This window comes from Seriola aureovittata, chromosome 5 (genome assembly GCF_021018895.1).
Source record: "Seriola aureovittata isolate HTS-2021-v1 ecotype China chromosome 5, ASM2101889v1, whole genome shotgun sequence".
Classification (NCBI taxonomy): Eukaryota; Metazoa; Chordata; class Actinopteri; order Carangiformes; family Carangidae; genus Seriola; species Seriola aureovittata.
This window is the reverse complement of record NC_079368.1, coordinates 25,286,890-25,301,409: the sequence shown is the minus strand read 5'-3', so window position 1 is coordinate 25,301,409 and position 14,520 is coordinate 25,286,890. Positions and strand designations below refer to the sequence as shown.

Here is a 14,520-nt window from a genome sequence, read left to right as displayed (position 1 = left end):
ATTCTGGATCTTTGACCTTGATTATCTCTGCTTACCTTTTTAAAATAGGTGATTCAAGACACAATGAAAAGCCGAATGTGCGAGTGGAGGGAGGAGACCCCCAATATGGCATACCACTGGAAGCAATGCGGCCCTATGATCAAAACAGGAACCAGGAACTGTACTCAAACTGGGCTGACTCTATCAGGTCATTTCCAAAGGTCACAAAAAAAAAGGTAAAGGAAAGTAAAATAAGCTCTTTGAACTTAAGAACCTTGAACATAATGTTAGATTTACTTTATGTGCATTTTAGTATATCATCCTAAAAAATTATACAACCTTTCGATCTCTCTTCAGTTTGACTCTCTCACCCCAACTCTTGTTTTCGGCAGCTGCGGCCACTGTCAGAGCTGGTGAAGGAAGTTCAGTGTGCTGGGGTAAAGAGGCTCTACCTTCGCAGAGCCATAGAGGAGTATCTTGCTGAGAGCGACCCCTGCCACTGCCGTCCCTGCAGCAACAATGGCCTGGCTTTCATGGATGGAAATGAATGCAAATGCATCTGTAAACCTGGTACAGAAGGACTGGCCTGTGAGAGGGGAACTGAAGACGAGGGTCAGCCAGGTGGGTGGTGCATATCAGACAGATTCTTCACTACTGCAGCCAGTTTGATCTCAGTGAATATGGTCTGATATGTTTAAAAGAATTATCTGACAGTTCGGGAAATATAGTATATAGTATATAATAAGTATATAATAAACTGTCTCCATGATGTCCCCTTAAGTCACTTGTCTCACTCTTGATTGAATAATGATATGATTCTTAAGATCTTACGATCTTAACCTTGTTTATTTCATAAATCTAAGGAGTGATCCATGGTAGTTGGTCGTGCTGGTCTGCCTGGTCATTGTGCTCTGGGGGTCGAAGGTCACGAAGTCGTTCCTGCTCTAATCCCATTCCTCAGAATGGAGGACAAGCCTGTATTGGAGAACCCACTGAAACGTCTGAATGTGAAGACCAAGATCTGCAACACTTAAAGTCAGAGCGAGTTGAAATGTTATTATGTAGTATGAATTTTGTAACATCAGTGTAACAGGCATCACCAGTCATTGCAATTGAATTCAACAGGAGGAAGTTTCACACTGATTTTTGTCAATACGCAGTTATATAACATCCTGTTTTTAACAACTTTTCTTCAGAACCATGGAGCCTCAGTGCTTTGATCGAACTCTCCCAGCAAGACAGAATTGTGGAACCCCGCCTGCTCTCATCAATGGCTACATCCTGGTAAAGATGAGGCCAAACTTGAGTTTACCGTACATTGTGAAACAAACTTTTAATATGTTCATAATCACACTAAATGCAACTTTTCTGGTATTCAATATTACCCAGAAGGCAGTACACAGTAGAGTGTAATTCATAATGTAATTTAATTACTTTTAATACACAGAAATTAAGTCATTTCGTGAACCTAACAATCTAGTCTCCAAACCACATTTGAGACCTAACATGGAAAAACAGGCACCATTGTAGGAGATGTTTTAGTGTGGGTTCCATGGAGGATTTATATTTACATTCAGATATTTAAAAGGATATTTTTACATAATAAGGCTATGAAATTAAATAATTAAGGTGTCTACTTTAAAGTGAAATGAACCTGGTTAAGTGACAGGGTCACATTTGATATTTATATTTTAGTATCTTAATTTTGAATGATTTTTACACAAACTTTCAGAACTAATTATGATGAACTGAACCACATTTTTACCATGTTCCAAAGGACCCTAAGGACATTTACCTTGTGGGTAGTAGGATTCAGTACACCTGCACTGAAGGTTACCATTTTGTTGGTCTCAACACCTTGGAATGCACTGCTGGTCAAACCTGGTCTTCCAGACCTGGACTGTGTGTGGGTGAGTGCCCATAACCAAAGTTTAACATTCACCACATTGAATGTAACACATAACCCTGTTAAACTCCAACTTTTGTCACAGTTTCAAGGTGCAGGATCGAGTCCCTCGCTAATGATGTCATAGCCTCTCCATTAAAGCAGGCCTATAGCATAGGGGAGACAGTCACCTTGTCCTGTCCAGAGGGTAGACAGCTACAAGGAGAAGCAACAACTATTTGTGACTCCAGTCTGAATTTTTCACCAAACCCAGCAGACGTTAAATGCAGCCCAGGTAAGTGTTACCCAGGTAAAGGTTTATATAATAGACAAGGGACTGCCGAGTAACAAGATTTGAGTGCAGTATATTCATTTATACTAAGACTTTATTGTTCTATATACACTATATTTTTATTTTGCATTCATGGATATTGGTCAGTCAGCAATGTGGAACAATGATTTCTTTGTATTCCACAGTCAGCATACAACAAGAACATATTCCTACCCAATGTAAACTGTGGGAGAAGGCTTCCAGAGGAAAATGTGTTTGCAAAATGCCCTTTGAGTGCGGGTATGTTTATTAAGCTTAAATTTTGACGTGAATTTTTGCAAATTGATCTGATTTATCAGATTTTCTTGCTGTTGTTGTCATATTTATATAAAGATAATGTTGTTTTTGTCACCAGTTCTTCTTTGGAGTTGTGTGCCACTGCTGCTGAGGGTAGCAGAAAAACATCCCTTCTGACTGTGTGCAAAGTGCACGCACTGCAGTGTGTGGGAAAGCAATTCACGGCAGCCGAAGACAGCAACTGCAACTGGCCACAGCGCAACACGGCAGGCTGCACCAACTGTCACATGTGGGAGACCTGTGACGGTAGGGACGTCCAAGGTTACATACAATCCATACTCATGTGCAGTATTGTGGTCATTCATTTCCTATTTCTTTACACCATTCTTACAGATCAAACCGATGAGTGCCGCTGCAAGGACTCTGCACTTTGCTTGACCCCAGGATTTAATGTGTGTGTCCGTATTGGGGAGGATGCAACTGCGGCCACTCAGACCATGAGTGAGTGTGAAGCAGGATTACGTCGATGTAAAGGAGAAAAGGTGTCAGTTGTCAGTATCCAGCCCTGCACTTCCTAAGGATGCAGGATGTGGGCTGAGCTTATGACCACTAATTTTCATCTTCCTTTACACATGCATCATCAGTTATATTTTTTGACTGAATTAATTTTTTTTCAAGTATAACTACTTAAATCACTGTAATGTCACGCTATTATGCATGTATGAAACAAAATGTAACAGTATCAACACAACAAAAAAATAGTAAAGTAATAGTAAAGCTCAATTCCTTCTCATGGTTGTACTTTTTTGTCAAATGCAGTATATTGAGAACTAGAGAATGGCCCAGAAAACATAATTATGGATGTACTATCATTATAGACTCAGCAGTGTTATAAAACACCTTAATTTCTTAAAATGTTATATACCATTCGAGTTGCATGCACAAAAGACTGCAAAAAGTAGGTCTTGGTTTTGAGGAAAATAGTTTTGTAATGTCTCTTGAGATAATGTTTGAATATATGTGTTCTGTACTGAGATGGACTATTTCAGAAGATCTCCTCTGCTTACTAAACGAGACAGCTCTCGCCAAGCAAAGCCCTGCTGACAGTCTATTCCTGCCTCTGGCTCGCTGCCCTCTCACGGTGCGAGTACATGTGTGTGTGCATGTGTGCTTGAACTTGCCTGTTAGAATGTGTGAATACACCAGCTATTTAATGTCTCCCCATCACACCAAAATGCTTTGTGCGGCAGATGTGCAGTTGCACCATGTTGCACACAAAGGCTGGTGTGTGAGAGGTAGGTATGTACAGGCAGGCTGTCACCCCCAGAGGGTGGACAAAACAGAGGGAAAAAACATCATTGGTAATATGTTTGGCCACCAAAAGATGCCAAAACAGCTTCATTGCACCTTATATCACACTCTATTGAAGGGATTCACGCCGCTCCTCTCTCCTTTGGTGTTTTGATGATGGTGGCGTAAGGTTGGCCCATAATCTACCAGGGGGTGTTCAGTTGGGTTGAGATCTACTGACTGAGGAGACCATAGCATACTGTATGCTTCAGACCATTTTTCATACTCATCAAACCATTCAGTGACCTCTTGCAAACTGTATGGAAGCATTCAGGTTAAAAGCTTTAGAAATATAGACAAATGATTACTAAAGTAGTTTTAACATATATAACTATATTTATATCCATCTATCTATCTTCAATACTGATTATGATGTTTGGGGTTGTGGGGGGCTTATGCCTATCCCAGCTAGGCTGAATTTTTTAATTCACCTAACCTGTATGTGTAAATTATAATAAGTAGAGTACATTTACAATTTGGAGGTTATTGAGGATTTACAAAGGAAACCATGTCAAACAATTTCTTGCAGAGCCAAAACACCAATATGGGTCAGACAAGTTTGTCTTATGGTAGTTTGTCTCCACCCAGTGGACATTTTAGGAGCTTACATGTAAAAAAAAAATCAAAGAGACACATCGATTAGTTTCAATAACAAAAGTTTTATTAACAATGTAAAATGACCTATATCAGCTTTGACTACTGTACCTTCACCGTGCCCTAAACATTGATCACTATCATTACTAAGCAAGACCCATGCTGCCTGCCCTCTATCTGCACTGATTGCCTCAGACAGAGGGAGACCCTCCCTGCTCATACCAACCGACAGATTCTTTGCTAACGAACTCCAACTTTTAAAATAATTCAGAGAGCATTGCGTAAAGAGTATGTGTATATACAAGTCTAATGTTTCAATTTATAGATAGATATTGTGTGCAAAGAAGTTTTCTTTTTGAGTATTGTATCATATATTCCATTTCGAAGCTGGAAAGTTAAAGTTGGGTACAGGTTCTTGGTTTATGGAAGACTAAATTAAGTACATTGAGAAGAAAAAACAGCAAGAAACAGAAAACAGAGACTGTAATACACAACAAACTTACTCTGCACAAACTTGTCATCTCAGCTTAGACTGACGAAGGTATAGCTTTGTCTTTGCAAGTGCCATCCTCAAATATTCAGATGGCGTCTATTTATAAGTTATCACATTATTTCTGACAAAAACTGACAATTATATTCCCTTTTTTTAAACATGAATCCTCACTTCATTCACTCAGGTTTGTGGAAGTGATTGAACATTGACATTATTTCAAATGACCTCTCATTCTCTTTTACATTGGACAAGCAGATATCTGACTTCATTTACCAAAACAAGGGAAAATCTGTTGCAAAATATCTTAAAATATATGTTCATGACTTTTGTTTTCATTACATTGCAGTTACAATTCTTCTTTGTATTACAAAATAAAATTATAAAATGGGCAGCCGTTAAAAAAAAGAGAAAGAGACAATTTATTTGAAAATGGCAGTAATAGATTGGTGGGAGACACAAGTGGTGAAGGACAGTGGGTAATGGTGTCTTTGTTGCGGCCTCCTACCCACGAAGGCGGGGCCCTTAGCTGGTTACCAGGCAACAGAGCCCAAAGAACCGCCTCTTCCTCTGTCGGACCAGTGGGTAGGGAGTCAGGTTCAGCAAACTGCTGTCATCTGGGCACAAGAACACACAGACACCATTGCCAAGTCAGGCATTTTTGCTAGTTTTAGCTGTGAAACAGTGTTTTTTCAAGCTATTTTGACTATAAAAAATCTGTCTGTGATCTATAGGGTTGAGGTGTGTGTGGAGGATGAAGGTAAATAAAGTATTTGCCTTATATCTTACCTTGGTTCTTCAATGGTAAAGGCATTGTCTCCCTGAGTTTACTGAGAAGGTTCTTCATCTCCCGCATATCTCTGCAATAACACAAATAAGGCCTTTTTTGTAGTTTTCCTACAGCATCTATAACATTGCACTATTGACACACACATAAACACAAACTTAGAGACAGACAAACTACACTGTAGCATCATAAGTAAAAACTAGTTTATATATAATTTTTTTTATAAATATAAAATGTTCCACACAATTATGAAAAACAACCACAAACACTACATTACATTGCATTATATTACATTGTTGTCTGCTCTTGTGTCTGATTTGTGTTTATAGAATGTCCTATAAAAATAAATATTCAGAATTAGAATCAGAATTTTATAATTCTAATGCAAAAACTCTTATGCAATTATATCTCCATAAAAAAAATCCATCTGTAAATGTATCAACTGCTACAACTATTTATCAACTATTACCTTATTGATGATGTTGAAAGGGCAAAGATGTTTTAATGTATATTTATATTTTAAATGAAGCTGATAATGTTGAAAATGTAAATAACAGAATGAATGGTATAATACAACATGTTAATGTGTTAATAATGTGATCTTTTCAATCCTGCAAAGTGTCATTATAATGTTACAAAAATTTAAGAACTTCCTAACACATGTGCTTTGACTGACAAAGACATGTACATTTCATCACACCATAATAAATAAACACAAACAACACAACAATTACTCACACATGAAAGGACACAACACACACTGCAATGCATTTTTTTTGTCCACTTACTTTTCTATGTTTTCTATGTCAGTGGCCACCAGCCAGCAGAGCTGAGGACAGTCAGTGGGGGAGGAAGAGGTGTCCTCCAGGATGGGGATGTCTGAGCTCTCCTCGGTCTTAGTGTCGACCCCGGGAGGGCCACAGGAATCCTTACCTAAAGCGCAGAGAGAGTAGCTAATCTTGTGTCACCACAACATCCATCAAAACATAAAGAAAAGGAGGGGGAAAAAAACAAAACAAGAGCTGGCCTAATACTATCCATCAGATCACATGATCATTGTAAACTTCATTAAATGTACAAAGTAGGCTACTGGTTTGTATTTGCACACATATATTCAGGTTTGTTGATTAGGCTGCTTGTGATGACATTCATCCGTTAAAATGTTTGTGATTGTTTGGTTGTTTATTTTACACCAATTAAAATCAAAAAGTAAAAAACAAAGTATGCGGTGTATAAATCAGCACACTTGCATATGCTCACAACCAAACACACGCTGATACATGCACAAACTCTATAGGGAAGCTAGTTTAAAGCAATAGTTCCAATGAGGCGTCTTCATGTAATAACCTTTCCTGTGGAGCTGCAGGGAGCCCAGCAAGCAGACAGATTTGAGCATCTCGGTGATGTACATCTCCAGACAGCACTGCAGCTGGATGAAGAGCCTACAGATCTCAGGGTGGATCTCCCCATCCTCTGGCCTGAAATGACACATAGTGGGAACACAGCGAGGTTATTGGAACTAGATGAACTCTGGATGCAATGACCAACTTCCTGACTCAAGATTAAAATGACAAAATCTGGAAATGGTTCAGTTTTTAGTTAGCAGCAAACAACTTTCTATTTACTATTAACACGTTTTCTATGTAAAGGTATAGTGGAGTGATGGTGTACACAGGACAACTTCATTCAGTTGTGCTTTTTCCTGTGAGTTTAGTGGCCGCTTTCACTGGGCTTCGTAACACTTTGCTGACTGAGACTGTGAGGAGGGGGTTGTAGACAAACAGAGGCCGCAAGTGTCCCCGAAGAAGCATTTGTTTTGGTCTGTATTTCAGAAAGATATTGTTTCTCTTCCATATGTTATGTCATACTGGAACCACTATGTTCATTATATCAATTGGAAGAAGGTCTGGATGATTCCTCATAACTACTTGATTGTAAATAAGGTGAAAGAGGTTTCTTTTATGGCATTGTTTGTACACACAAAAATTCTGGAGAGCCTTCAGTAGATTTGTCATTGTCATTGTCATTTATGGAAAATGTGGTGCTTTGTTTCTTTAGAAACCAAAAAAAGAATGATGAATACATTTTTATAATAAATGTATTAATCTTATTAAAATGTTGTATCCATAAATGTGGATTCAGTAATAAAAAAAATAATTTACATGTTTTTGTTGAAGATGTGGAACAATATATTGAATCAATATCTATATCCAATTAAAAAAAAAAGGCTTGCAAAACTTTGGACATATGTACCTTTATGTATTTTTGTATAATCCCACAATTAATTCCCCTGGTTGCTTTGTATGTTGCATGCTCTTTTGTATACTCTGACTGTTTGTTTGATTGTATACACTGAATGTATACTTTGTTCTTGCTTCTCTACAATAAATAATAATAATTTTGTTTTGGTCTGAGATGCTGGTGGTCTAGTGCGACATCTAGTGGCAGTGAGGATCGTTTACAGAACCTTTGATTGATGACATGATTTTGTCTTGTCTAGAGCGGTTATTGTGGTTTGAGTTGCCAAAGCTTGAGTGCAGCATGTGTTTGAGGAATATGATCACTTACATGTGTAAATAAGATTGCCAGAGAATTTTCAGCATGCACATCGTCTATGTCACAACATAAACAGCCAACCACAAAGGTCACTAAGATGTTTTTACTTTAAATTATCTTTACAAATAAGAAGAATAGCTATGGTCATACTGACAGTTTTGTCCACTTGTGTTTACATGAATATGATCAATAACCTGAATAACGATTACAAATCCTTAATAGTATTAGCTATGTAGAAGGTGTTGTAAATTCAAATATATAGAAAAAAGGTTGTCTAAACTTTACTGAATGAATGAGAGATAAGCTGTGCATTAAAGTTTGCATTAATGATGAGTAAATAAGAGTGATCTTCTTCTTCATACTTGTTTCTGTTACTTTATATCGAGAGCTGATAAGGTCAGCCACTGCATTACTCTTGATTATGTTATTGTACGAGCAGTGTGTTCATATTTTTAGTTTGTTTAACTGTCTGAGAATATATAAATAAAATGCACTGAGGTAGATCAAAGGTAGATTTCTTTTATTTACCCAGAGCCGATCGCTAGCTTTTATGAGACACCACAGTAGCTTCACAACCACATAAATCTGGTGTTCAAGGGGGAAACTACAGCAGGTGATATTCAGTGGGTGTGATATCGCATGGGAAAGTGACAGCAATGAAAGGTGTGAAACTTGCACCTGGTACAAATATTTCGCGCACAAATCATGCTGTTGTGCTCTCCCCTCTTCCAACAGCAAGCTTCTCCTTCCCATCCTTGTTTTGTCACAGTGCTGCCTTCTACAGTACTGTTGCTAAAGCACAGCTGTCATCAATGCTATCCTGCTTATCAGCTTTCCTCTAGCACATTGGCAAGGCCCTGCATCACTCAAACCATTCAGACACACGGGGTTTATTTGATTAAAAGGGAATGATCTGTTCTGTCTAATTCAAGCTCTGTGTCTCTAGTAGTGGAGACAGACATGGAAATGGCCTGTACAGCTTTTAGAGAGGGAGGTTTAGACTGTGTGCTTGTGATGATTATGACAGTGATGTTGATGCTGATATCAGTAGGAACTTAGAGTTCTCACTAAAGCTGCTGCACCATCTCTATTACTCTAGCAGCAGCAGCAGCAGAAAATTCAAGCACAGGGCCATAATGGATAGTACTCATTGTCTTGAAGGGACAGGTATAAGTACATCTAGTTGTGTAATTACAAGCTATATATTGGAAAGAGAGTCATGCAGAGCATAAGGGTGCTGCACAGTAAACTGCAGTTTCTCCACAGACTTAAATAAGATGTCATTAAAGCCTTGTTATAAAAAACAACTGAGATGCTCCTGTTCAATGGATCTTGCATGATTCATGCCTCTTCATGATAGGAAACATGCAAAAGACATATTTACTTGCTAACCATATGAATGTGTCATGCACATGCAGTTCAAAGCCTCTATAGATTAAATGGAAAGATTTTGCCATGCATGTAACAGACAGTGAAGGACATGCATTCTTAAATCACTGTACAATATAGCAAGTGAATTAATTATTGAGGCAGGAAATAGGTTACAGAGCAGAGCAGAGTACAGCCTAATACATTTTAAATTCATCTTTATAAAAGTGACTAGTGAGGGAACATTAAATGATTTCACAGGTCTCCAGCAAATAGTTTAAATATGCCATTTATAATGAGGAATATGGGCTATAGCTAGAGTAAACCTGAGGCTGTTATTGTTCCAACAGTGCCAGGGCTTTGGCACGCAGCTAGCACTGCAGACATCCTCCAAATCTCTCTCACCACTGGCTTCAGTCTGTCCGATTGTTATTTAAGTAAGTTTGAGGGTGCCAAGTCAGCTGGCATCTTAGCCTCACTGAGGACCTTCAAATCCCAAGCCTCACTTTGCCCTTCCTTCAAACTGGCACCAATGTAGAGGAGATGTTGCGTTCAAAGGAGAACACACTTGGATGTGACAAGTCAACGACATTGTTGTTTTCCCCCATATATTTAACCAAAAACAGAAGTCTTAAACAAACCACTTGTAATCAATTTCAGCATGAAAATCTTCTCTGATTTAGCAAAACTTCCAAACTAATCACTTCGCATCGACTCTTTCATCATGGAATATTTTCCTATTGATAAAAGAAAAATCCAAGGATTCAGATTCTTCTCAGCATTCTGCACACTAAAAAACAACAACATCCACTGTTGCTGCAGTGTTGAAGTATTCTAGTATGGAAATGTTCAAATATACACAACAGCGACACAACCCACAAAATACACACACACACACACACACACACACACACACACACACACACACAGAGCAACTCTCACAATACAAGTCATTGACTCCACATTATTGATACTATTATCTCAGATATTCTTATGCATTCCACTCCCATTCCACTTTATGCATTAACGCTTTATAGGACCAGCTAATGGGAAGTGGCCAGTTAGGCCACAGTATGTTGTTGTGATTGCTTCCTTGTAAGGTTGCCCCCCGTCCTCCCCCAACCCCCGTACCCACCCCCACCACTCAGCGGTTTCACGCTAATGGAGCAGACACTTGGATGATTTCTTTGAAGTGTAGAGGAGCGGGCTTAAGTTTACATGTGCCTAAAACGGGGATGCTTATGCAAATCATGCAGAGATGTACTTTGGTAAAATTAGCTCCTTTACAACTTCAGGCGCAGCAGTGTTGCAGAGCGGCCCCAGCTGGTGCGGTTTTACACTTTCAGCACCATGGACAGCGTCTGTGCCAACTCACCCCGATATCAAGGAGAGACTGTGGTGTGCCGCTCTCGCCATTTCGCAGCCTTTAGTTCGAGTCTTCAGCATTTCGGCCCGTAAGGAAGGGCAGTCGACAGTGATTTCGCCGATGGAGATGACCAGCTCACGGTACAAAGCCACAAGTGTATTGAATTCTTGGACGATCTGTGTTACAATGAGATGATAAAATCACAGAAAAAGAAGTTATTTCCTAAATAACCTAGTCATGTAAACACCATGCACACACATATATATATATATATAAATATATATAACCCTATAACAACTTTTTCTTGAATATGGTTTACTTATTTGGTCATTGCAGTGGAATAGCCGTTATACTGACTTGTCAGCCAAGAAGGAAATGCTGAGCATCACTATATCCAGCATTACTATTCTTTTCTTTCTTTCTTTTTTTCTTTTTTCCCAACACTAGGGACAAATAATCTGTTTGCGCAACTGCATTGAGGTATGCCTTCAGTAGAAGTAGTATTTCAAAAATTGCAACCTTGCACATATGCGGTCACAAAAGCCCATTGATGTCTGCGAGAAACGTGTGATTAAGCAAAAACGTGAAGCATTGCCATTAAATCGCTAGTCCGCAAAGTCAGAGTGCATGGTGAATGAATTGATTTATTATTGGCGCGGAGGTGGGGGGTTGGTGGGATCCCATTATGCTAACTTTGGTTGTTTGCACAGCCTCAGATCTTGAGATCTGGGCACAAATATTTCGTTCATTTTGTGCAATTTCTGCATAGCATCCTGCTATACCTACTCCTGAATACGAACAGCGAGTCTCCATGACGTTCACTGATGTATGAAAGGGAGAAGCACATATGATCATTCCTGCCAGCATCTTTCAAAACACAGGACATCTGTGCCATAATCACGAATACCCCCCACCACCCCCCTCCCCCCATAGATAATCTTGTAATTCAAGCAATTTTGAAATCTTGCCCAAATCACCAGCAGCTTTCCACACTCCACATGCAAATCACACAGACAATCTGCAAACCGAGATGATCTGTTTGGCTTCACTGTCGACAAAGCAATGCAAATGCATATAGCTATTTTTAGGCTTCCCACACCGAGTTACAATCTTTCTTTTTTTTTGCAGCTATTAACAGCTGTCGGCTGTGCATCCTGCATCCACGGGATAGCCGAGTGTCCTAGAACAAAGAAAGGTTGGGATAATAACATAACACTCCTTATCAGAGGCAACATGCAGGTATTGACGTGTCGCAAACCTACCATTCTGCAGTCGGCCACGGCGCGCTGGGCTTTGCGGGTACTCTCGGTGCTCTCCCTCCTTTGTGGGTCTCGATAAGGAGGCTTGCCGATCTGGAAGATGTTCCCGGCGGATCTGGGGCGGTTTTTGCGCCCATTCGATGCAGAACTCATGCATACACATCCACTAATAAAACAGCCCTAATACAGAACGGTTTGGTCTTATTCCCTCCCCCCCCAAAACTCCACCACTTTCTCTCTTTATGCCTTACAACCCTGCACCTTACTGTTCACCTTATTCTCTACTCCTTTACGCTCAATTCACCTTTGCCAACTACTGGCTGGGTTGAACCTCGATTATTGTTATTGCTCTGTTCACCTCTCCTCTCTACTGTGGGAGAGGGAGCGAATAATTTCCCAGACGAGCCTCAGAGCGCAAGAGAAGTACCGGATGAGCGCCTGCGACTCCTCTCCGCATTGCCTTGACTGCGACGGGGCGCAAGTCACCTTCACTCCAGCAGCACACGGTGCACAGTGAAGACTTCACACCCAACCCGGAGTCCAGCTAGCTGAGGTGTCTTCTCTGACGCACCGATGTCGGAAGAAGACGATGGCATTCACGGATATTTTCCAAATGCAACCATTTTTTATGATTGTGCGTTTCCATTAAGCACAAATAAGACGGGCGATAACGATCTTTTCTTATAGCAGCACAACCTCCTTACAGAGACGAAACAACGCTGCCAACGTCCCCGCTGACGATTTCACAGCGCGCAGCCGACACTTTAAGTCTCTGTGCCGTAGCTGAACGTTCAAAAAAAAAAAAAAAAAAAAAAAAAAAAAAAAACTTAACTCCCGGTGTCGCGGTCTCAATTCCAGCTTGTGTTTCTTCGAGTGTTTCCAGCTGGTCGTGCGGGCCTGTTTCTAACCTTGGAGAGGCAGAAGAAGACGAGCAGTTGCTACAGGCCTGACGTGGCTCTGTGGCTGCGCATCCAAAGGACAGAATACTAATAGGGCCCATCAAGTCAGACCCCCGCCCTGAGCTGTGTATGAGCTCCTAAACGTCTGAAATTCGGGCTACTGACCACTTTGTCTCCACCCAGTAAAGAAGTACAATAAAATTAATTTAACTTAAGCGTTGAATACCACAGTTCAAATTGACCCAATTGGAACCGTCAACTATGGTATATTTATAATGCTTATATGCAAGAGGGGGTATTTTCCTTTCCTTGCTTCTCGCAAGCACAGGGAGGAAAATGTGGTAGATATTCTGTATACATTAAGAGTCCATTTCTGTGTATGAGTGCTCTTTTAAAATCTGCATTACTATTTCATTGTGAACTCAAAGGAATGCTTTAAAAATCCATCTATGTATGTGTTGTAGACATGCATATTACATATAACACACAGAGACACACAGCACAGAGTGGTACAGGAAAGTCAGAAAATTACAGTGTAATTTCATATGATTATGTCTCTGACTTTGGAGTTGATCTCTTAGCAGCTATGGCACTGTAACCAAACTCCTAGTTTCTTAAAAAAGCCAGTCAATTCTTCTTAAATGGCTTAAAGTCCAATATTTTCATTCCATTTTAAATAAACACAATAAAACTTGGCCAAGAGTTAAATGCTACTGCCTTACTGACTTGCCTACCTAAAGTACAAACTCTGGGGCATTGTACATCTCATCATTGAAACTCCAGGAGTCCAGTCCTTATCCAGAACCTGTCCTTTCCATATAGTAAATCCAAATAGTATATTAGGAGTGCTTTATGTCCTGCACAAGCTCTGCTCTATAGCTCTGGGTGCTTCCCAACCACAGGGGAGATATTGTATGTCCCAGGTGCCAGTTTAATAGGCAGAGGTCATTCCACCATGGGCAACATATCTAACTCATTAGCTCACATGACTAAACACACAGCAACACATTATATACCACATTTGAACACAGGAAAGAAATGTTAATTATAGAAATTAAAAATATAATCAATAACTGATTATTATATTTTTTATTAATTTACCAATCATTTGATAATACCCACTTAAAATGATAAATATTTTACCACAGGTTCATCATATCAATAAATATTCAGAATATGTAAAAAAAAAAAAAAAAAAAAAAGGGAAATTATTAGCATATTTTATTCCAAAGTGTATAAAGATTGTTTTCATTTATAATAACTTTATCGTCATTATCAACTAATGGGCTATAGATGACTTGTTATACTAAACTGGGAACAACATATGCATTATTTTGACTATAACATATGCTTTCATATACCTGAAATGGAAATCACTTGTAATTTACAAATTCATTTTAAAGCTACATACTTGTATGT

At 39.4% G+C, this 14,520-nt stretch overlaps 2 protein-coding genes across 2 annotated transcripts in view; one reads left to right on the top strand and one right to left on the bottom strand.

Annotated features, from left to right (window-relative positions):
• c7a (complement component 7a) overlaps positions 1-3,215 on the top strand; it is a 30,805-nt gene extending 27,590 nt beyond the window's left edge. Inside the window, exons 10-18 of the mRNA XM_056377445.1 lie at positions 49-215; positions 372-600; positions 843-1,014; positions 1,176-1,263; positions 1,757-1,889; positions 1,971-2,159; positions 2,342-2,435; positions 2,551-2,738; positions 2,826-3,215. Coding sequence (XP_056233420.1) covers positions 49-215; positions 372-600; positions 843-1,014; positions 1,176-1,263; positions 1,757-1,889; positions 1,971-2,159; positions 2,342-2,435; positions 2,551-2,738; positions 2,826-3,010 — 1,445 coding nt within the window. The 3' untranslated portion in view covers positions 3,011-3,215. The remainder of the gene's footprint in view (positions 1-48; positions 216-371; positions 601-842; positions 1,015-1,175; positions 1,264-1,756; positions 1,890-1,970; positions 2,160-2,341; positions 2,436-2,550; positions 2,739-2,825) is intronic.
• Positions 3,216-4,421: 1,206 nt separating this feature from the next.
• On the bottom strand, positions 4,422-13,344 carry rgs7bpa (regulator of G protein signaling 7 binding protein a). Its single transcript, XM_056375271.1, has 6 exons — positions 12,206-13,344; positions 10,953-11,119; positions 7,001-7,131; positions 6,442-6,586; positions 5,656-5,726; positions 4,422-5,483 (listed from the first exon to the last, which is right to left on the bottom strand). Exons 1-6 carry the CDS (start codon positions 12,353-12,355, stop codon positions 5,392-5,394), a joined length of 756 nt encoding a protein of 251 aa, XP_056231246.1. The 5' UTR covers positions 12,356-13,344; the 3' UTR covers positions 4,422-5,391.
• Between the last annotated feature and the right edge of the window lie 1,176 nt (positions 13,345-14,520).